Genomic DNA, 24,109 nt, shown 5'->3' on the forward strand with positions numbered 1-24,109 from the left:
AATAGCCGAATCCACTAATTTGAAGGGGTGTCCACATATTTTTGTATATATAGTGTATGTGCATTAAAGTAGTGCACATTTAAGTATTTGGTCCCATATTCATAGCATGCAATGACTACATCAAGCTTGTGACTCTACACATTTGTTGGACGCATTTGCTATTTGTTTAGGTTGCGTTTCAGTTGATTTTGTGCCCAATAGAAATGAATGGTAAATCATTTGTGTCATTTTGGAGTACCTTTCATTGTAAATAAGAATATAATGTTTCTAAAGACTTCAACATGAATGTGGATGCTACCATGATGAGTGAGAAAGTTACAGACAAACAAATATCACCCCACCCCCCAAAAAAATGCTAACCTCCCCTGTTATTGTAATGGTGAGAGGTTATCATGTCTTGGGGGTATGATAATTGGGTAACAATTTACTTGACACCCAGATTCATAACACGTTATGACATGGTCATAACCGTGTCATATGTCATAATAGCTGACATAACTTGTCATAACCTGTTATAATGTCTCAACACTGTCATAACACATATATTTAGACCTGTTGTAACATATATTGCGTTATCTTATGGCTGGTTATGACACCTATATAATTTCTGTTGAGCACAAAATAATCTGAAAAACAACCAAAACAAAAAGCAAATGCATCCAACAAATGTATAGAGTCACAAGCTTGGTTAAAGATGGCGCTGACGAACACGGCTGACATTTTACATTCTCCCAACCAATTGTGCAATTTAGTTTTTTTTTGCGTTTTGTGTAACTTATTTTTTTACTTATTATGTACATAATGTTGCTACTACCGTCTCTTATGACTGAAAATAACTTCTGGACATCAGAAATGCGACTACTCACAGCAGACTGAAATAAACTTTTTCCTTTAACTAGTCCGACGAGAAGGATATCCTGCTTTCACTGGAAAAGGCCCAGATCCACGCCTTTTGCGTGAAGAAAAGACGCCGGAAAAGGGGACGCAGATCGGAGATCCTTCTGAGAATCCAGAGGCAAGCGAGCATACTCCCAATGCCTTCCATTCTTCTTGCTAACGTGCAATCATTGTAATTGTTTTTGATAACCTACTATTAAGATTAACCTACTATTAAAATGATCCTACCAACGGGACATTAAAAACTGCAAAATCTTATGTTTCACCGAGACGTGGCTGAACAAAGAAGCGGACAATATAGAGCTGGCGGGATTTTCCATGCACCGGCAGAACAGAGACGCAACCTCTGGTAAGACGAGGGGTGGGGGTGAGGGTCTTTTTGTCAATAACAGCTGGTGCGCGATGTCTAAAATTAAAGAAGTCTTGCTGTATTGCTCGCCTGAGGTAGAGTACCTAATGATAAATCGACCACACAGTCTACTAAGAGAGTTCTCATCTGTATTATTTGTGAAGCTGGCACTAAGACCGCTCTCAACCAACTCTATAAGGCCATAAGGAAAGAAGAAAATGCTCACCCAGAAGTGGCGCTTCTAGTGGCCGGGGACTTTAATGCAGGAAAACTTAAATCAGTTTTACCGAATTTTTACCAGCATGTCATGTGCAACCAGGGGGGAAAAAAATCCTAGACCACCTTTACTCCACACACAGAGATGCATACAAAGCTCTCCTCCGCCATCCATTTGGCAAATCTGACCATAATTATATCCTCCTGATTCCTGCTTACAAGCTAAAACTAAAGCAGGAAGTACCGGTGACTCGCTCAATACGGAAGTGGTCAGATGACGCGGATGCTACACTACAGGACTGTTTTGCTAGCACAAACTGAAATATGTTCTGGGATTCATCCAATGGCTTTGAGGAATACACCACCTCAGTCATCGGCTTCATCAATAAGTGCATCGATGACATCGTCCCCACAGTGACTGTACGTACATATCCCAACCAGAAGCCATGGATTACTAGCAACATCTGCATCGAGCTAAAGGCTAGAGCTGTCGCTTTCAAGGAGCGGGAGTCTAATCCGGACGCTTATAAGAAATCCCACTATTCCCTCAGACGAACCGTCAAACAAGCAAAGCGTCAATACAGAATAAAGATTTAATCCCACTACACCGTCTCTGAAGCTCGTCGGATGTGGCAGGGCTTGAAAACTATTACGGACTACAAAGGGAAACCCATACTCGATCTGCCCAGTGATCTCAGCTTACCAGACGAGCAAAAGGCCTTTAATGCTCGCTTCATGGCAAGCAAGACTGTAGCATGCATGAGAGCATCAGCTGTTCTAGATGATTGTGTGATAACGCTCTCGGTAGCCGATTTGAACAAAACCTTTAAACAAGTCAACATCACAAAGCCGCTGGGCCAGACGGATTAACAGGACTTGTACTCAAAGCATGCACGCACCAACTGTCATGTGTCTTCACTGACATTTTCAACCTCTCCCTGACCGAGTCTGTAATACCTACATGTTTCAAGCAGACCACCATAGTCCCTGTGCCCAAAGAAGCGAAGGTAACCTGCCTAAATGATTACCGCCCCATGACACTCACATCGGTAGCCATGAAGTTCTTTTAAAGGCTGGTCATGGCTCACATCAACAGCATCCTCCCGGACACCCTAGACTCCAATTCGCATACCGCCCCAACAGATTCACAGATGGCGCAATCTCAATCACACTCCACATTGCCCTTTCTCACCTGGACAAAAGGAACACCTATGTGAGAATGCTGTTCATTGACTACAGCTCAGTGTTCAACACCATAGTGCCCACGAAGCTCATCACTAAGCTAAGGACTCTGGGACTAAATACCTCCCTCTGCAACTCATTCCTGGACTTCCTAACAGGCCGTCCCCAGGTTGTAAGAGTCGGCTATATCACATATGCTATGCTGATCCTTAACACTGTGGCCCCACAGGGGTGTGTACTTAGTCCCTTCCTGTATTCCCTGTTCACCCACGACTGCATGATCATACACGACTGCAACACTATCATTAAGTTTGCTGACGAGACAACAGTGGTAGGCCTGATCACCGACAACAATGAAATGGCCTATAGGGAGGAGGTCAGAGAACAGGCAGTGTGGTGCCAGGACAACAAAGAAGCTGATCGTGGACTACAGGAAAAGGCGGGCCGAACAGGCCCCCATTAACATCGACTGGCCTGTAGTGGAGCGGGTCGAGAGTTTCAAGTTCCTTGGTGTCCACATTACCAACGAACTATCATGGTCCAAACATACCAAGACAGTCGTGAAGACGGCACGTCAAAACCTTTTCCCACTCAGGAGACTGAAAAGATTTGGCATGGGTCCCCAGATCCTCAAAAGGTTCTACAGCTGCACCATCGAGAGCATCCTGACCAGTTGCATCACCACCTGGTATGGCAACTGCTCGGTATATGACCATAAGGCGCTACAGAGGGTAGTGCGAACGGCCCAGTACATCACTGGCACCAAGCTTCCTGCCATCCAGGACCTACGTATAAAATAGGCGGTGTCAGAGGAAAGCCCATACAATTGTCAGACTCCAGTCAACCAAGTTATATGCTGTTTTCTCTTCTACCGCATGGCAAGCGGTACCGGAGCGCCAAGTCTAGGACCAAAAGGCTCCTCAACAGCTTCTACCCCCAAGCCATTAGACTGCTGAACAATTCATAAAAATCGCCACTGGACAAATTACATTGATCCCCCTTGTACACTGCTGCTACTTGCTGTTTGTTTGTTACCTACGCATAGTCACTTCGCCCCCACCTACATGTACAGATTCAACTTGTCTGTACCCCTGCACATTGACTTGGTACCGGTGCCCCCTGTACAGTATATAGCCTCGTTATTGTTATTCTTATTGTGTTACTTTTTATTATTACTTTTTATTTTAGCCTATTTGATAAATATTTTCTACTTTTTGAACTGCACTGTTGGTTAAGGGCTTGTAAGTAAGCATTTCACAGTAAAGTCTACACTTGTTGTATTCGGCGCATGTGGCAAATAAAGTTTGATTTGATGTAGTCATTGCATGCTAGGAATATGGGAACAAATACTCACATTTTTACTACATTTTACTTTACACATGACTGAATTTGTCCCAATACTTTTGCTCCCCTAAAATGGGGTTGACTATGTACAAAAAGTGCTGTAATTTCTAAACGGGTCACCCAATATAGATGAAGATACCCTGAAATTTAAGCAGACATTCTGCACTTTAACCCCATAGTCAATGTTTGATTTCAAATCATCCAAACCTTTGGAGTATAGAGCCAAAATAATAATAATTACGGAGGGCATCGTGCTGTAGAATTCCTAATGGGTTCTTTGTCTGTGGAGAGGGAGGTAGGTTTTGTAAATTAGGACACCAGTAATGCAAATTCACACACTGCATATTCAAATCCTTGGTAATTCAGCCCATGGCTCTTTACACCAGAGCAAGACATACCCAAGGGCAGTGATTTGACTGGAACTGAAATCTTGAATAATGCATAATATCAAATGGTGCAGTGCTGTTGTATTTTATTTCTCTTTTTTTGTGTGTCATATTTCTCCCCAAGGTCTATTTTTTTTTTAATTCACCCGGAGGGAACTGGTAGTGTTTAGAAAACTTTTGGAAACCAGTTAGTGATGTAGTCATGGGCACGACAAACAGAAGGGGGTACATTATGTATGCCTATGCTCTACTTTTTAGGTAAACATATCAGCTCTGGATGTGTTTCTTTCAGTAGGTATGGGATGAGAAGAGGACTGACTGGAAAAAAATTGAGAGAGGGAGAGTTCTGAATATCAATTAGTCTTACTTTCAGGGCACACCTTCACAGATTGTAATCTGAATAATGTCAAGGCATCGAAGCGGTACAAAAACAAATGCAATAGAAAGGTGAGCAATGAATATTGTATATATTCAATGTAATATAATTCGGGCTGTTGGTCATGGGACATTTCACGGTGGATCTTGTAAAGGTTTAAGCTCTCATGTTCAATTGGTTAATAAAAGGGACTGTTTACCAATTTCTCCCGTCATTATCCATTTTCGGAGAAACCCACTAAAAAAATCAACGGAAACTGCAGTAACAGATGCCTGGTTCTCAGTATTTCTCCCTCGCTCTCTCTTTCTCGCTCGCTCTCTCAGTTTGACGTCATGTAAAAGATTCAAACCGACACCAAAATCTGTTTTAATAATTTACGAAGTAAGATTTAGTGAACTCTTGAGACATCAATGTGGATAGTTTAATTAGCTGATGTTAGTTAAAGAGGACTGTCATTGATTTTGTTTTCATGTAGCTCCCATTCCAACCATAATCAACTAATCACTATCAGAAACAAGCATTTCCTCCTTTTCTCAGAGGGTTAATGTGCGAATGCACATTAATTTGTGTGCTTCTCTAGAATTGATCAATAGAGTTAAATTAATCCTAGTTTTGTGTGGATGCACCAATTTAATAAATGAAAGTAAAAATAAGTGCTTAGGCCTGTTTATGTGATATTCCCTAACCATTAAAGACGAGTGATGATAGCGAAGTGGAGGACACACTAAACTACCCGCAGTACCACCATACTCATTCTCTGTCCACTTAGGCCCTAGGAAAAGGATGAAAGGGCCATGTATATTAGATAACACACCACTCTAGAAGGTGACATTACAATATGAGAAATGCACCACTCTAGAAGGTTACATTAAAATATGAGAAATACACCACTCTAGAAGGTTACATTAAAATCTGAGAAATACACCACTCTATTAGGTTACATTACAATATGAGAAATACACCACTCCAGAAGGTTACATTACAGTATGAGAAACAGCGTAGTGTTAATCCATATGTCACAATCTGACCTAAGAGACATGATTTATCGCATGATCTATCCTTTATATCCTATTCTGTAATTTCATTTCTCTAGTCTTTCACTTTCATTGTAGAAAAGGTAACTCCCACACATTAGTATTATATCTGCATGTTTGTGCGGACATTTAGGACAGAGACCTTTTTCAATATGATAGCCCTCTCTTCTGTCATCCCACATAATCCAAAGGGATATTCATTTAATAAGTAAATGTCAGTGTTTCCATAAAATACACTTTTGACTAGTACTGTAAACATTGCAACATTTTTCTCCATACGATTTGTGATATAACTGTCCAGTGCATTTTTAGAACGATGAACTATCTCCCGAGTGAATCAACATTGGTCTGAAGCCAGCGCAAACGCCATCGAGCTCATCCAGCAGTATAGTCAGACGATCAGAGCAGATTTGATTACAATTGATTTGAAGGAAGGGACTTTAAACTCTAAAAATGGAGCAATTATCCCAGTCTGTTCCTCATCCAGAAGTTCTGTATGAAAATGTCTCCCCCCGACACAGATTTGAATTTATGAAATATGCTGACAAGAATAGAACGATGATGAACTGCTGGGAGCTGCTTCTCTGTGATTTGAAATGGTCCCACACCACACTTGAGGTGATATATTAGGTTAGCAAAGGTATATATCTGGACACATGCAATGGTCTGGTCCTTTTTTGTAATGTCAACTACATATTATCAAACATCTGTTAAATGGATATTTCACCCCAGGATCAGAGTTAGTCAGACCTCAAAAGTAGACTAATTGTCTCAGGCTGTTTTGTTACTAAAAAGTTGAACATTGAGTGTGCGATTAAAAAAGGCTTAATTGTGGCTTATCTTTAAATGAGCCATGGCAATCCTGGAAGCACACCAGTAATCTCAATCTTCGTGGCAGAAACGTAAGAAGATCCACCACCAGTTCCACAAAAAATGTAATCACACACTCAATATTTATTGACAGTCATGAACGCTTATTGATGTTCATGATCACTGTAATTACAAGTTCATAAATGTCTTGATTACCCATCAGTGTCATCGTAAATCAAATTACTTGATGACTCATGTTAAGTTACTTAGAATCGTTCTCCTGCCAATTCACATCGCCATATTCTAACTAACTAATTGATCCATGGTTCTGCCTTCCGCCCACCACTTTGTCAGGAGTGTGTTGTATGTGTGTGTGAGTGAGTGCGTGTGCATATGCGCGTGTGTGTGTGTGTGTGTGTGTGTGTGTTTGTGTGTGTAATAGTTCATGTGCATTTGCGTGTGTGTGTGATCACTGAGAGCTCTTTCATGGTTTGACAGGACCAATTAAGGAAGCCCTTGGCTTTTATATGACTAATCAATACAACTACCAACTATAGGTAGCATTAGAGGCAGAAAAGAGTGGGACGGAGAGGGAGAAAAAGGAAATGAGGGGAAATGATGACAGGAACAATTACAACAGTCATTGACTTGTGTATGTGTGATCAATATCACCTCAACCTGTAAGCAGGGAGAAAAGAGATTAGGAAGAAAAGGACAGAAATAGTCCAGGAAAGATTCAAGTCAAGAAGTTAAAATTCTAACGAGACGAGAACTCCAGTAGAGTGATGGACACAAATTGGAAAGAAAGAGGTGGAAAGATGTAATCTCCTGGACTCTCGCTCTTCCTCCCAGTCTCGCAGGTCTCTTCTATAACTTGTCCGTCAGCATGTCCATTTGGCTTACAGCGATGCCTATACTGTCTGTCTGTCTCTCTCTCACACACACACACACACACACACACACACACACACACACACACACACACACACACACACACACACACACACACACACACACACACACACACACCTCTCTCTCTCTCTCTCTCTCTCTCTCTCTCTCTGTATTCCCCCCTTGTTATATCGACAGTCAGTAGAGTGAGTTCTCCAGCCTTGTACACCACCACCCCCACCCCTCAACAACTCAGCCCAACTCTCCAGTCACTGCTCTGTTGCATTCCACCTCTAAATCCTATCCGGAAACACTGTCTGCCCCTAATCTGCTCAGGCTTTAACAGAAGCTGTTTTGGGTCCTTCCCTAGTCCCTCTGGTCCAAGCTAGAGTGATCGACTAGCACTGTACTCGTCACATTACCGTCTGTGTCCAATGGAGCTTATACCTGCTAGGAGACAGACAGTTGGAGGGAAGAGCTGAGACAACTGATGGCCAAAGTCCTTGACTACCCTCCAATTGCTTCTCTCTTGGCTCAGTGTACTCGTCATTATGGATAACCCAAGCATGGATGATGGAAGGGTACAAGCCAGCCTGAAGCTGGAGAACTTTGGCAGAAAGTTTGGCAGAACGTTTTGCTCAAAGTTTCCTTCATACATGGTGCTGTATCATAATTTCAGAGCTTTAGTTGTCTTCCCAGATAGGTTACATTGGTTTTATCGTTTCATACAGCTTTAGATGTTTCATCCCTGATATTAGTGTTTCACACCCCTAGATGTAGTCTGGAATTAAACCGTTCAATTGGGCCCCGACTCCTGATCATTCTTCACATCTATCTCCTTTGTGGCTGGGTTTACTGACTGTAGGTGTTCAGTTCAGATAACTGTATAACTGGGCTTCCCACTTGCTTCTTAGAATTTCTAGAGCTCTTCAGAAGGTGAAGATTGAACCCCATTCATATTCACCAGATATATTCTCCCTGTACAAAGATAATTCCTCAAATAATGGTAGACAGTATTCGCTGTTCTGCGTTGCCATGCTTACTACATAGCCTGGCAGCTCGTCGATTAAGCCCACTTAAGACGTGCCGGCTGTAGCGATGACTTCCGACGGCTGAGCATCAGAGCGGAACACAACAAACCCATCCCGTTTGAGGGGGCGAGAGAGAATGTTAAGCTTCTGGCGGGGGCTTCCATGGGATTCAGCTAGATTTAGATGAATTATAGCTTAGAAGGCTGACGGTGAGTATCCAATACCCATGGGGGTCTCCGTGGCGTTCGGGTGGGCAGAGAGAGGGAAATTGAGAATGAGATCACACTGAATGAGAAGGAGACTGTAGCAAATCACAGGCACCCCGAAGTCAATAAATGGTAATGTGTCAACTGTATGTGTTTATAATTGGAGTTTAAGCATGATTGATCTTTGGAATTACTGTGTATTGAAAATTGGTGTCGGACCATCTCAAGGTGGTTTCCTTGATTTTCTGGAAGTCTGGATTTTGCACTGGCCTTTATATTGTTTAAATTATAGTCAGGAGGGGGTACATGGGAGCCTCTTCTACAGGGTAGACATTGACTCTGTCGGAAAATGCAGAATGCAGATCCAGACATTAAATCTTTCCCTCTCTTCCTTTCCAATTTAAGTCTAGCTCTCAGTTGGAGTTCTACTTTTATTAATGGAATTCCATCCTCCTTTTTTATATTTGTTATATGTTTATACTTATTCAGACAGTTGGAAGGAGAGGTGGAGACAGATGAGGGAGGATATGAAGTGTAGAAATTCCAGACCTGGAATTTACTGACCCTTCTAGACTCTATCTTGAGGAAGGAAGTTCCGGACCTGGGATCCCGATCTCTGCAGTGTTGCCGCTCCACCAAACCCCAGCATTCTATTGGGAGTTTTTATTTATGATATTAGTGGGTTTTGATCGATACCAGGGACTGATTGGTGTAAATCCTTAGCCGCAGGGGCGTTGCTGTGAGTGAGTTTGCCTGAGTTCAAGGTCACATTGGCTTGATTCTGGACATCATAGCTTGATGGGATCCAGACACAGGGGCCACACTTATTCCCCATGGTGCACCATTAATTCCTAGCGACCTCATCTTCAAACAAAGCTAAAAGGAAGAGAAACCCTTGGGATGGGCGGCTTAGAAAAAGGTCACTGTGATTGATTTTCAAAGTCAAAAAGATTAAAACAGTATCGTTTTTGTGGATATTTTCATCCATGACTAAATGTAATCTTCTCCTCTAAGTTCAATGTCCTTGCCTCAATCTTTCCAAGAAAGCTTATTTCCATGGACAGCAGTATGGCATTCTTACACCTTCAGAGAAAGTGTACTATAGCTCAAAGTTCAGCGTAGAGTGAGGAAGAGGTCCTTGCTCGGTGCAGGACCAGCCACTCTCAGCTGCAGTGGGAATGATTGAATCACAATGATAATAGCTACTCAGCCGTAAAGGTATTGATTTGAGGCCTTCCCCAATTCCCCCTACAGCAGAACCCCACAATAGGGGCAACTCAAGTGGGAGAGTGATATCATTCACATGGAGGGCCAGAGAAGTTGGGCAGAAATGTATTGTCAGCGGTTTGTTTCAGAAGACCATCCATCCCTTGCATTCTGCAGTGTGTGTGTGTGTGTGTGTGTGTGTGTGTGTGTGTGTGTGTGTGTGTGTGTGTGTGTGTGTGTGTGTGCATTTGTACTGTCTCATTCTCTATCACACACAGTATGTACTGTATGTCATATCCATAGCATGCCATATGTTCAGTACAACCCAACCTCCAACCCAGTTCAAAGATTGAACCGTGTGTATTCTTAATTACATAATGAATACTGTCAACCATCTATCGTGGTGCGCTTGGCAGACAGTCATGGTGTAATGCTAGCCACAAAGAATTAAGCTGTAGGACAGAAGCATAGGTTAGTCCAACGGGTATTAGTGTTTAGTGATACAGACTATGCAAGTTAAAATGTTGATGTCAATGATCAATAAATGCATGAGAGTGTGTTAATTAGTGTTTGTATTACCCCCCAACTCCCACTGATCAGAACAGGGCAATCAATGCAGCCTACTGCCTTGCCTAGTTAAATAAAGATTACACATAGTGGTCGATAAATCAATCAACAATGCCAAGTAGAGACCATGATATGAACGGAATGTCAATGACTTACCAGCAATGTTTTTTAACCGCAAACATTCATCTCGAACAGTATACTGTGTATCTGTACATGTAGACAAACACGGTTGTAACTATCTACTGTAATACAGAACCCCTGCAACAACAAAAAAATTGTATTTTGAAAAATTGTGATATTGTCAAATATTTATTCTTTTTTTTTGGAATGTGTATACCACAGCAAGAGTGTCATTACTGAAATATCATGTCATCACACTTCTCTCCTTTAATTATAGTTTTGGATTTCATACTTATTTCCATACTTTTTGTAATGATTCACCAAGTCTATCAAAATGTTTTTTTTTCAATCCCATTACTTCGTGTTTGTACAGATCCTCATGTTGAGAGCATAGCAGGAAGTATACAAAATGTTATGGCCTTAGGTCATGCTTACGTTTGATATGTTTTGTATTTGTCTGTAGGATTCATATGATGTAACATATTGAGAGCATGGCATGCCACCTACTCTATGTCAATCAGCTTAAGAACAACCAATTAGACCTGTCATTTCACCGGAAGTTGTCAAATCAAGCCCGTTAACAGGATTTGAGCCATAAGAAGTTAAGAACAACCAATTAGACCTGTCTTGGGGTAACGACATGATGCTTAATTTCTTGCAGTTTGTCAGGTAATATGATGGTTCATTCGGTGTGGAGCGTTAGCTGACAGTCTTTATTTTAGGTTAGCTTAATGGAAGCTTCTCTAATGTCAAACATGTAAAGTGTGGTGTACCGCAGGGCAGCTCTCTAGGCATGACTGCTTTTGATCTGTCTTCTGCTGTCTCCGACACTCTGTCGCAACCTTGGGAACACAGCAGAGAGTCTTTTAGAAGTTGTGGCTTTGCTTCTCTGTTTGTCTCTTGCTTACTTCTTGTGTCACATGCCTCCACTGTGTGCATGTAGCATGTGCACCTGACTTCAAACAAAGACACCTCTCAGCTATGGGGGGTTTCTTTGCTTCACTTTGTTGTATTTTTGATTGTTTAGAGCATAAAAAAGTGGCAGCACTGTCAAGAGTTCAAATACTTATTTGGAAATGGGTTTGGCGTGCAACATTGTCAAGACTGGATCGTGTGTCCTCTGTCCGAGTCTATCAGCACTCTGCATAAATTACAGCCACCCTGCGTGGTTTTTGCAGAATCTGAGTTTTCAAGGTTTAGGTCAATTTTAGTCGCTTGTATGAAAGGAGAAATGGTGCATGTTTGCTAACTTTCATAACATGGTTTTCAACCCTTTATTTCCACAGACAATGTGTACAGAGAATGCCTTTCCAACGGGTCCTGGGCCGTGAAAGGCAACTACACCCAGTGTCAAGAGATTCTCAATGAGGTATGTATTGTACATGGTTCTTGGTGTATGGAAAGGTAACTGTTTAACTCTGAGAATACTGAGCCTTTCTCTGTAATGGATGGTAAAATATCTATTCTTCCATTCTTATTCTAAGGATACAAGCACTGCTATCTATTTACAGAGAAATTCTCAGTATCCCTCAAACACAAACATGACAGTCGGGAGGCAGCACAGGGTCAGACACAGAGTAGCATCACTAAGCATTGTGGGAGTTAGTTAAAGAGGAAGTTTTCATTTTTACAACCACATCTCTATTTTTTATGTAAATGTAATGGTTTTGAGAATTTAAAAAAAAAAAAAATTATTGGACATACAGTTGAAGTCGGAAGTTTATATACACCTTAGCCAAATACATTTAAACTCAGTTTTTCACAATTCCTGACATTTAATCCTAGTAAAAATTCCCTGTCTTAGGTCAGTTAGGATCACCACTTTATTTTAAGAATGTGAAATGTCAGAATAATAGTAGAGAGAATGATTTATTTCAGCTTCTATTTCTTTCATCACATTCCCAGTAATTCAGAAGTTTACATACACTCAATTAGTATTTGGTAGCATTGCCTTTAAATGGTTTAACTTGCATAAAACATTTCAGGTAGCCTTCCACAAGCTTCCCACAATAAGTTGGGTGAATTTTGGCCCATTCCTCCTGACAGAGCTGGTGTAACTGAGTCAGGTTTGTAGGCCTCCTTGCTCGCACACACTTTTTCAGTTCTGCCCACAAATTTTCTATGGGATTGAGGTCAGGGCATTGTGATGGCCACTCCAATACCTTGACTTTGTTGTCCTTAAGCCATTTTGCCACAACTTTGGAAGTATGCTTGGGGTCATTGTCCATTTGGAAGACCCATTTGCGACCAAGCTTTAACTTCCTGACTGATGTCTTGAGATGTTGCTTCAATATATCCACATACTTTTCTGTCCTGATGCCATCTATTTTGTGAAGTGCACCAGTCCCTCCTGCAGCAAATCACCCCCACAACATGATGCTGCCACTCCCATGCTTCACGGTTGAGATGGTGTTCTTCGGCTTGCAAGCCTCTCCCTTTTTCCTCCAAACATAACGATGGTCATTATGGCCTAACAGTTCAATTTTTGTTTCATCAGACCAGAGGATATTTCTCCAAAAAGTACGATCTTAATCCTCATGTGCAGTTGCAAACAATAGTCTGTTTGTTTATGGTGGTTTTGGAGCAGTGGCTTTTTCCTTGCTGAGCGGACTTTCAGGTTACGTCGATATAGTACTCGTTTTACTGTGGATATATATACTTTTGTATCTGTTTCCTCCAGCATCTTCACATGGTCCATTGCTGTTGTTCTGGGATTGATTTGCACTTTTCGCACCAAAGTATGTTTATCTCTAGGAGCTCCATAGTTTGGTTTGCTCATGCTGGTTTGCTCATGCTAACTAAGATACACTTTTTTACTGGGTAATTAAAATGACAAAGAAAAGCTGTCTGAAGCCTTCATATAACATAATTTTCATAAAAAATATAGATTTGATTGTAAAAAAGAAAGCTTCTACTGTAGGTACCTTGCTCAAGGGCACAACGGCTGTAGCACCTTCGATACTGATGCAAGCAACCCTCACATTCACCAAATGTTTTCCGTCGGCTCTGGTATTTGAAGCGGGTGGCTACCCTCAGGTTACTGGCCCTCTTCTGTAATCTTGAGTCTACCTCTTGCCAATAGAAACATTCTGCGGTACTACCGAAATCACACCAGCACCACCATGTGCTCTTCCAGCACACATCCTCTTTAAAATTCCAGGACTGATCATGTGTGTTATAGAGTGGGTGTTGCATGCTTCATCTCTTCAGTTTGCTTTTCGTTGTCAATGAGCATCCTGTTGATGCTAGATGACTAAGCCATCACAAGTGAATGCCTACTGAAGTAATTGTACTCCATCGAAATCGTTCGGATAGGGCCCAGCTCAGCTTTGTCATTCACAGCAGAATCTACAAGTCATACAGAGTCATACCTTTATATCTCAGTCCTCAAGACAACAGGGCTTTTACCGAACCACTTTTCTTCCGTCTCCAACAAGCACCTCATGTAGCTCTATTGAGTCAGACACATTCAATGGAGCACTTTTATAGGATGCTTAGTCCCTTTCCCTCTACCCTCCAACACACGTTAATGGAGTCCTGTTATTGTTGTGGGTCCTGGGGTGCCAGTAGGACCCGCACTGATTCTAGCCTTTACTGACAGGCAAGTAAGCGGGCCTACTATGGGCCATACATGCCTTCTGCCAGCTAAAATATGTATCATGGGTTGTTTTGGAAGGATAAGCGAGTGGGAGAGAGCTTGAATAATGTATAGGCTTGTTATCTTATTTGTAGCTTGTATTTAACAAGGCATAAGTGGTTGTTTACATCGACCAGATCATTATGGAGCGTAATGGAGGTGATCTGGTTGGAGGGAAGGAAAGTTAGTGTGAGGTAGTTCTGTATGCTTGGTCTCCTGAGTACTTGATTCACCATACTGTACAATGTGAGCTAAAAACACATTTTCTGTGAATCTTCTCACATCAAGCTGATCAATGGTACAATGCCTGTACCATTGATTGTAAACAGGTCAATTAGATTCCCTTATAATAACTCTTGCTGTACATTGACATTTTTCTCTGAAATACTTTTTAACCCCACATTTGACCTGTGACCTTTTTGCCTTCCTTTCCATTCCCTGAAAAAACATCAACCTTCATTTGAATGAGTCTGACAGCTATAGTATATGCGTCACTTCCAGGACTATGAGTCATATAATAAACAAATTAGCTCCTTTCCCAAAACCAATTACACAGATTGATTGTGATGGCCATTGGCAAGCAGATAGCTGCTAGCTAGCAGTATTGTGAACAGGCAAACACGTGAGTCATCTAAGGTTGTTGAGGACCCCCTTGCCACTGGGCAGACGGCTGCACACTGCCTGCTCTCTTCTCCCCACCATCTGTTTCCTGAGGGACATGCAAATGTATAAGTCCACTCAGACAGGGGAGCACCCTGTCGCCTCAGACGCCCACTGCTTTGTGGTTTGGCTCATCCAGATCCAAGCATCGGGAAGGTTGGTGCTGCGCATTGACAAAATCAAACCTTGTGGTATAGGGAAAATTAAAAACAGTATGGGAATCAATGGCATGGTTATTCAAAGACTGAGGACGGTGGCAAAGCAGTGCTACTGTATTAAAACAGTGTCACCTTGCAGATACAAAGGTCCCTATGCACTTAATTAAAAGTAGTTCTAGTGACCTTTACTGATATTCAGAAAGTGTGCAATCCTTTAGGGTGTAGCTTCTGCTTACAAATCTTTTTTAAATCAAGTAGGGAAAAGGTTAACTATATTACTCTTTTTTTGGCATTCACTATATCTGACTACAGTGGTTCTTTTGTTGGAGCTGTTTATGCCAGCAATTCACACATTTTACGAGGTATGCAGTAACTGTTGAATTTGAACACTTTTAAGTGCTGGGTTTTAACACCGGTTGCATAAATAGTGGTAGACCAAACTTATATGACTAGGTTTTGTTGAGAAGGAATAAAAGCCATCTGCTGCCAGTGTTGCTAGCATCAGCATTCAATATCACCTTTAGGGAAAGACAGAATGCAGAGAGGAGCAAAGAAAGATCTAGCCTCATCTTAGAGCAGGAGAGTACAAAAGCAAGGTATTTTTTTTCCCCCGGGAAGGTCTTTGACTATGTTTTTAGCTTGATCGTGTTGTAAATGATAATTTGCCCTTTCCACCTGTAGAACATTTTAACCCACTTACAGCACAGTGGGCTACTGACAAGATGAGTCAACCACTTCAGTGTGGTTACAAAATGTTCAATTTGATCTCGCCATTTGTTCCGTATACCAGCACAGCAGGAGGGGGCTGAGTGACTGCTTTTTAGGGCATCTTCCGGTCCGCATAGCTTATAGCTGACAAAACGCTATAATCTTTTTGGTCCAATCACAAACCTGCATTCCTTGAAATCCCAGCAACCCTTGAGAGCATTTAGCTTATGATTCACCATAGTTTATATCGTGGTTGCTCAGCTGGTAATGGTTGTTTAAGGAGGAATTGCTGTTGTCGCAAGAGTGCTGATTTCATTAAAATCATGTCCAGCTGTTGGTTTATGTTCTCATTTTCTCTGTGGTAAGTCTCTTCCTGCCCAGGCTGGATGTTTTGGTGTCATTTCCTCTTAAAGTAGGAAGCCGAGTGAATGCTGCACTCCTATGACTTTACAGACTAAAACAGTGAGGAACAGATATGATGAGCTTTGACCCTGGAATACATAGCTAGTTCACCGCTTTTAAGTTTCCTTTCCCTGGGCTAGGCCCCCCGTAGGAGAGAGCTCATGGGTTAGGAGTCATGTTAAGGTTTCTTTTGTTTTAAAAGAACTTGGCAGAACCAGAGGTCATATAGCCTTTGCTTTTCATGTGATTACCATGATCATGGACTTGAATTATGTATGTAGTGTATCTGGTCATTTACTGCATGCATTTGTAATAGAAAGGGGACAATACTGTGAAATGTTCTTCATTCCAGTCCAGTGGCATATGTGGTAAGAAATGAAGCCATGTCCTAAAGACTTGACTATCCCGGTTTAAACGACGAATAGATGATTGCAAACAAACACCGCAAACAAACTTTTTTTACCACACACAACTGTACTGTTTTTATTTGCTACATACAGTACATATCTGTTCTGCTGTACTAAAACAACACCAGTGCAGGCACATGTCCCCATCCCATTCCACTGTGGCACATGTACTCTTAAACAAGAAAAAGCACTTTGTTAAGGTAGGAAAAGATCGTTGTCACCAGAGCCCCAGAGGCAGGGGTTATAGAAATAGCCATAGAGTCTATTTTCCCAGGTCAATCATGGCCTCTAAAGAGGGCTGCTTGTCACTCAGGTCCACAGACTTGACATGAAATAAAATACTTACTGGCCCAATGCTTTTCACGTGTTGTATATGTGAACTCGGGTTGAAAATTAGGCTCTCTGGGCTTCGGTAGATGGGCCAAAGACAAAAGAATGTCCCCAAAAAATCGCTCAACTATGAAAGCAAGTGCACAAAGAAACAAGGCAACAGTAAACATGTCGTCCATAAATGATGCAGTACCCCCCCATGGGGCAATTAGTGACAATTATTCCAACTTATGTTGCGTGAATTAATAGGAGAGAAAAAAAACAATGAAGTATTTTTTCCCTCGCTGGAAATCAAAACTTGATAGCTCACAATGGACGGGATGTCAGAGAACGGACCCCACTGCTTGATAGGGAGATGTGTTACAGGAGAAAGCAAAGACAAAAACCTTAGTGGCATGTGGGGAAATGTGTTTATTTCACATGAAGATATGTCATCAGAGCTGTTGCAAAATGGTGTTAAACTTCTTTGGTCTAAATCTGAATATCAGTTATCAAATAATATAGCTGCAAGTAACAATTCTGGGGCCAAGCATGCCATAGCCACATTTAAGACACCATTGTGCAAAGTTTTGTGAAAAAAGACTGGGCGGTTATGTAATGTCATCAAATCATATGGAAGGAAGAGTAGCAGCCATTTATAAAGACTGGTGAGACTGGTGTTTTGCGGGTACTATTTAATGAAGCTGCCAGTTGAGGACTTGTGAGGCGTCTGTTTCTCAAACAAGACACTCTAATGTACTTGTCCTCTTGCTCAGTTGTGCACTGGGGCCTCCACTCCTCTTTATTTTCTGGTTAGAGCCAGTTTGCATTGTTCTGTGAAGGGAGTAGTACACAGCATTGTACGAGATCTTCAGTTTCTTGGCAATTTCTCGCATGGTATAGCCTTAATTTCTCAGAACATGAATAGACTGACAAGTTTCAGAAGAAAATGCTTTGTTTCTGGCCATTTTGAGCCTGTAATCGAACCCACAAATGCTGATGCTCCAGATACTTAACTATTCTAAAGGCCAGTTTTCAGCTATGCTAACATAATTGCAAAATTATTTTCTAATGATCAATTTGCCTTTTAAAATGATAAACTTGGATTAGCTAACACAACATGCCATTGGAACACAGGAGTGGTGGATGCTGATAATGGGCCTATGTACGCCTATGTAGATATTCCATTACTAATCAGCCGTTTCCAGCTACAATAGTAATTTACAACATTACAATGTCTACACTGTAGTTCTGATCAATTTTATGTTATTTTAATGGGCAAAAAAAAAGTGCTTTTCTTTCAAAAACATGGACATTTCTATGTGATCCCAAACTTTTAAACGGGAGTGTACATTCCCCTCACAATCATGGGGGACAACAAGTCTAAATTGTGGAACATTTTATGGGCAGAGCTTATAGGTCCTTATGGGATGCTTGTTTCTCATGAGGAGATGCATATACAGTGGGGTCCGAAATTATTAACACCCTTGATAAAGATGTTAAAGTAGGTATGGGGTTCTTTTCTGGTCATGAGCTCAATGTTCATGTCATCTGACTAAAGCACCAGTTCCCATCCAAGTGCTAATGCTGTTTAGAGAACTCAAGGCATTTGCATTTGTTGGATGACATGAACATAGAGCTCTTTGACCACACACACCAGTGGTGGGTTTGGTATCCAAATGAGAATGCATGAGCAGAAAATAACCTCATATCTACTGTAAAATATGGTGGTGGATCTTTGATGTTATGGGGCTATTTTGCTTCCACTAGTCCTGAGGCCATTGATAAGGTCAGTGGCATCATGAACTTCACCCAGTACCAGGATATTTTAGTCAAAAATGCCTCTGCCAGGAGGCTTAAAGTTGGCCGCAAGTGGATCTTCCAGCAAGACAATAACCCCAAGCACACATCAAAATCCAAATAAATTGTTAATGGGCAATGCTTATAGGTCCTTATGGGAAACATGTTTTTCATCGGGGGCTGCATATATGTACAACATTTCATGAATGTAGCTCAAACGGGACTGGAGATATGCTTGTTCAAAGTTTTAATTTGATTACTATGGCACGCCCCCTTGGGCCAATCAGTGTAATTTTGTAAATGTCGGATCTCCATCTCCATGGAAAGACGCCTCATTCACCAGTGGTGTCTGCGATATCGACTGTGACGAACATACGGAGACAGATCCATAGTCCCCCCCTTATTTCCTCATGGGAGACAACAACTGGCTCAGGCAAGTTATCTTGTCGAATTACATCTTGCCTACACTGTGCGTTAGGGGGATGTTGCTGCTCTGCCAGGAAAGAGAAAGAGATGCCTCAGGACATAGTACTATCACCATGTCTCGTTATGCTGAGGCAGACAAATGAGCAATGAGGGACTCATTTCTGAGTAAAAAATGCATCCCAATGTCTGCCCTACATCCCAGAGTTCCTGTTTTATACAGAATACAAGGTACTCGTTGGTGCATTTGTGAATGACAAAGCTATTTTCCCCCAAGTTAAAGCACAGCACAGAGAGAGAGACACAGGCACAGATAGCAGACAGGAGAGTGTAGATTAAGCAGTGTTGCAGCATGAGGTAAAAGAGACTCCTCCACCTGCGAGATCAAGATAGCCCTGCTAGAAACAGCGGATAGGATGAATTTAACATTTTTCACAAAGTGTAGTGGGGAAGACAGTTGGGCACAGAGCAAATGAAACTGTGAGTATAACTGCTACTTCTGGATCAGAGCACTGTCTTATAACTAAAACATTAAAAGGTGGGGAGAGGATCATGTTTTGCACATACTGCGGATTGTTAGCCTGCCTCGCTAGAAATAAAGGAAAACTACATGGATGTGTTTTAGCGGGAACCCCTTTCAACCTGCTTTTTTTTCTCTCTCACCCACTTTTACCAATCACTACTGTATGTCCATTTACAGTTTCAAGGTGCTGGAATCTCCTCTTGCAGATTTCAAATGTATCAGTAAAATATCAGCTCTACGAGTGAGATGCTCTCTGTGTTCCAAAGTACAAAGCCAAAAGTAATTTTACCAAATGGCTAAATACCAACTGAATGTACCAGCTCAAATCTCTGACTAAGTCTTAACACATGCCATTGTGTACCAATGGCACAAATGTTTCCTATAATCACAGATCTTAGTCATCATCAGGTGTCATTCATATAAACATCAAACTAAAATAATAGTTTATCTAAACCAGCACTGCAGCAGAAGGAGAGGCAGGGGAGTCAGTAGAAATTAGATGAGGGCCCAGCCATCCCTACTGTTCATAGGCTGGCGATGCTGCCTGCTCCCTATGTTTGGCTCTGCATGGCATGTTGCTCCTCCGTTCTCCCTGTCCTGTTTTATTGGCTCAGAGAGCTTTCACTGGCCTCCTTTAAGAGGGCAGGAGGAAATTGGTGACAGATTTGGCCAGCGGGAAGGCTGGCCTCTAAGAGTGGGAGGCGGCTGGGCACTGCCATCAAAAAGCCTCCACCTATCCTCCCCCTCCGCGGACCAGCGTTACGTGACAAAACATATGGGCCTTGTTCTTATCTGTCAGGTTTCAGGGAGGTCAGACACACAACACAAGGCTCACAGCCTCCGATGTTTCAATAAACATATTAACTCTTGAACAAATACAAAAACAGCCTGTCCTTACACACCGGCACATATCCAATACACATGCATGTCCTGCTGATGTGTGTGGGTGGGTGGGTGGGTGGGTGGATGGATGGATAGATGGATAGTTAGATGCAAGCCTGTGTACCACATCGTATGCTAGGACTATCCGGTCTGTCCCAATTGCATAATTAAATAGATAGAGGCCAGGAAAGATGTCCACAGAAGCACTCTGGATCCCTCCCTGACATCTGTTTCCCTCAGGCCCAGCAAGAATATGAATATTTCTAAGAAACTGTTGCCAGTCGGAGCATTAGGATCATCGTTACCATGTGTGAGACCCTATGTAAAGTGATCCTTATGAACCTGGCAGTTGTTTTCACTATGGGTTGGTATGATGGGATGAGTTACAGCTTGCCTTCGCTGTGTTTGTTTGGGGGCTGCTCTGAATGCTGCTACTGCTCAGCCAGGAAAGAGAAAGAGATGCCTCAGGGCTGCGTACTATCACCATGTTAGAGACCATGTCCAGGGACCACCTTTGCTTGCTTTCCCCCATTGACCACTTCCCTCCGATGACCATTCAAGCCGTGAACTTTCCAACCCTCTCTTGACCTTCTGTCTCATTTTTTAAAATTGCTTTTCTTTTTTGTGTTGCTATAAAGCGCTTTGAGAGTCTTTATGTAATGAATAGCGCTATAAAATATGAATAATTTTGTGTGCCTTAGATCCCCAGAGTTCCTGTTTTATGCAGAATACAAGGGAGTCATTGGTTCGTTTGTGAATGACAAAGCTAGTTCCCCCCCAGTTATAGCACAGCACAGAAAGAGACACAGAGACACAGACAGATATAGCAGATAGGGTAGAGTGTAGACTAAGAATCTAGGAGACCCTTGGTAGTGTTGTAGCCTGAGGTAAAACAGACTCCCCCACCTGCAAGATCAAGATAGCCCTGCATGAAACAGCTGCTAGGATCAGTGTGCATTTGCGTATGCGTGCGTGCGTGTGAGAGTGCGTGCGTGAGAGTTTGTGTGTGTTGCTAGGGGAATGGGGTGCTTCCAGTTTTAATTTTTTTCTCTGACTCATCAAGGCGTACGTTTGTCGTTTGTAATCTGCCAGTGGCTGCCTGTTGGTAATCCATCAAAGTGACAGATTAGATTGGGGGATTACCGAGGAGATAATCCCATCAGGATGATCTGGCTGGATAAAGATTCACATTTGTCTCTGGGGGAGTTTGTTTTTGTTTCTTTGTCTGTTAGTAGATCTTAGTCCCCATCGCCACTCCCCACTATCCAGTTCTCCAAAATTACAATAGTGAGTGAGTGAGTGAGTGAGTGAGTGAGTGAGTGAGTGAGTGAGTGAGTGAGTGAGTGAGTGAGTGAGTGAGTGAGTGAGTGAGTGAGTGAGTGAGTGAGTGAGTGAGTGAGTGAGTGAGTGAGTGAGTGAGTGAGTGAGTGAGTGAGTGAGTGAGAGTTTCAAAGAGACAAAACTAGAAGGTGTGCTCTGTGATGAGGTAATGACAACAGGTACAGAACAACATGTCCAGAAAGAAGACTGGGAGGAAGTATGCGAAGAGTCATCTCTAAAAAGAAAAGAGATGAGGGGCTGTTGTTTGTAGAGAAGGAGATAGACAGTTGAGAGGCAGTTGCCCCAGAGGTGTTAACTGTATGAGAATGTGAACATTTAAATGGTGTAAAATAAAGATGTGATTTAAAGTACCAATGACATATCATTTCCCTGTTTGATGCCAATGAAATTGACTAAATGACTAATATGTGATATTTGATATCACTCATTGCACATTGATATTAATGTCAACAGTGATCGTCTTGTCCCTTATAAAATGCCATCTGGTTGAGTTATACAGGGGCCTTTTTCACAGATAATGATGGGAAGTCATAAAATCCAGTGTCATCTCAAACCTCTGCACTTTGACTCTATCTATTCAATACCAGACTGTTCTAACAGTACATAATACATACAGACAGACTACAGTTTTTTTACAATCGCTAATATCCTTTTGTCCAATCTGTAGTCACATTTTCAAAACTCTAAACACAATTAGCACAACATCCGTCTGTTGTGGACCATACCATTAACACAATTCATGTTGTTTTCACAGAATATGTAGTCAATTAACACGTTTCTAAAATGCTTACATTTTCTTTACATACAAGCTTACCCAATACTAAAATTATGGATCTTTCTTGTCTTATTCACAAATGCTTGCACACAGTGTGCCAGAAATGAAGACCTAATGTTTAAAACCTTAAAGCCTCTACTTCTGCAATAACAGGAGCTCAAAAGCTATATTGAAACAGTTGATAAGCATTTTTGAATGAATAGATCATTGAAACATTGAGAAATAGCTGATTTACTTTAAGTTGTGTTAAATAGACCAACCACAGGTGATTCTAATCTCAATCGGAGACATAGATAGGTGTTAAAGTTCTTTCAATTACATGGACATACACAGTAAAAAGTGGACTCTTTGGATTGATTTTGTTCAATGTGGAGACAGAACAACACAGAGGAGCAGAGAGAGAAAATATTATGTCTGGACAAGGGAGAGGAACAGTTGAACCAGGGAGAGGAGTAGCTGGACCAGGCAGAGGAGTAGCTGGACCAGGCAGAGGAGTAGCTGGACTAGGCAGAGGAGTAGCTGGACCAGGCAGAGGAGTAGCTGGACCAGGCAGAGGAGTAGCTGGACCAGGCAGAGGAGTAGCTTGACCAGGCAGAGGAGTAGCTGGACCAGGCAGAGGAGTAGCTGGACAGGCAGAGGACTATCTGGACCAGGGAGAGGAGTAGCTGGACCAGGGACAGGAGTAGCTGGACCAGGGAGAGGAGTAGTTGGACCAGGCAGAGGAGTAGTTGGACCAGGACAATGAAGAAGGAGAGGTAGGGGGAGAGGAGTAAGAATGTGTGGTGGTGTTCAAAGGAGAGTAAGATCTGTTGTCACTGACGAAATAAGAGCCACCATCATAGACCATGTGATAAACCATGTTCTATCACTGAGAGAGGCTGGTGAAAGAGTCCAGCCTAATCTCAGACAGTCAACCGTGGCTTCCATTATCCAGAATTTTCAACAAACCTACAGGTAAGTAATGCATTTCACAAGGGCTTCTTCTATCATTACTGTTGCTATGTGTCACGGTAACTGTAGGCCACCAGTCTCAATGCAAAGATATATGTTGTATTTTTGTTCCTCTAAAGGACGTCTTCCTCCCTCCGGGGAGGGAGGAAAGCTCCTCAGTGAAGACCAAGAGCATGCCATTGTAGGATTGTTCATTGCTGACAATGCATTAAAATTGAGAGAAATTCATACCAGAATTGTAGAGGACAACCTGGTAATTCACAATGTGGAAAGCATCAGCCTGACTACCATTGCTCGGACTCTGACCAAACACAGAGTTGGACACAGTTCCTTTTGAAAGGTCAAGGAACTCCGGCACACCCAGGTATGGTGTCTATCCAATGTCTTGTTCTATAGTGAGTTTTACACTATGCTACTCTACATGTAAACATGGGTTACAGTACATACAGTAGGACATACTGAAAAGCATTTACACATACTGTTTTTTTTCAGAGAGTCATAGAGTTGGAGGCTAATCA

At 42.0% G+C, this 24,109-nt stretch overlaps 1 protein-coding gene across 1 annotated transcript in view; it reads left to right on the plus strand.

Moving 5' to 3' along the window:
* LOC106600876 (corticotropin-releasing factor receptor 1) overlaps positions 1–24,109 on the plus strand; it is a 182,928-nt gene that overhangs the window by 92,174 nt on the left and 66,645 nt on the right. Inside the window, exon 5 of the mRNA XM_014192620.2 lies at positions 11,902–11,984. Within this exon, the coding sequence (XP_014048095.1) occupies positions 11,902–11,984 (83 nt within the window). The remainder of the gene's footprint in view (positions 1–11,901; positions 11,985–24,109) is intronic.

The sequence above is a fragment of the Salmo salar genome, chromosome ssa03 (assembly GCF_905237065.1).
Source record: "Salmo salar chromosome ssa03, Ssal_v3.1, whole genome shotgun sequence".
Taxonomy (NCBI): Eukaryota; Metazoa; Chordata; class Actinopteri; order Salmoniformes; family Salmonidae; genus Salmo; species Salmo salar.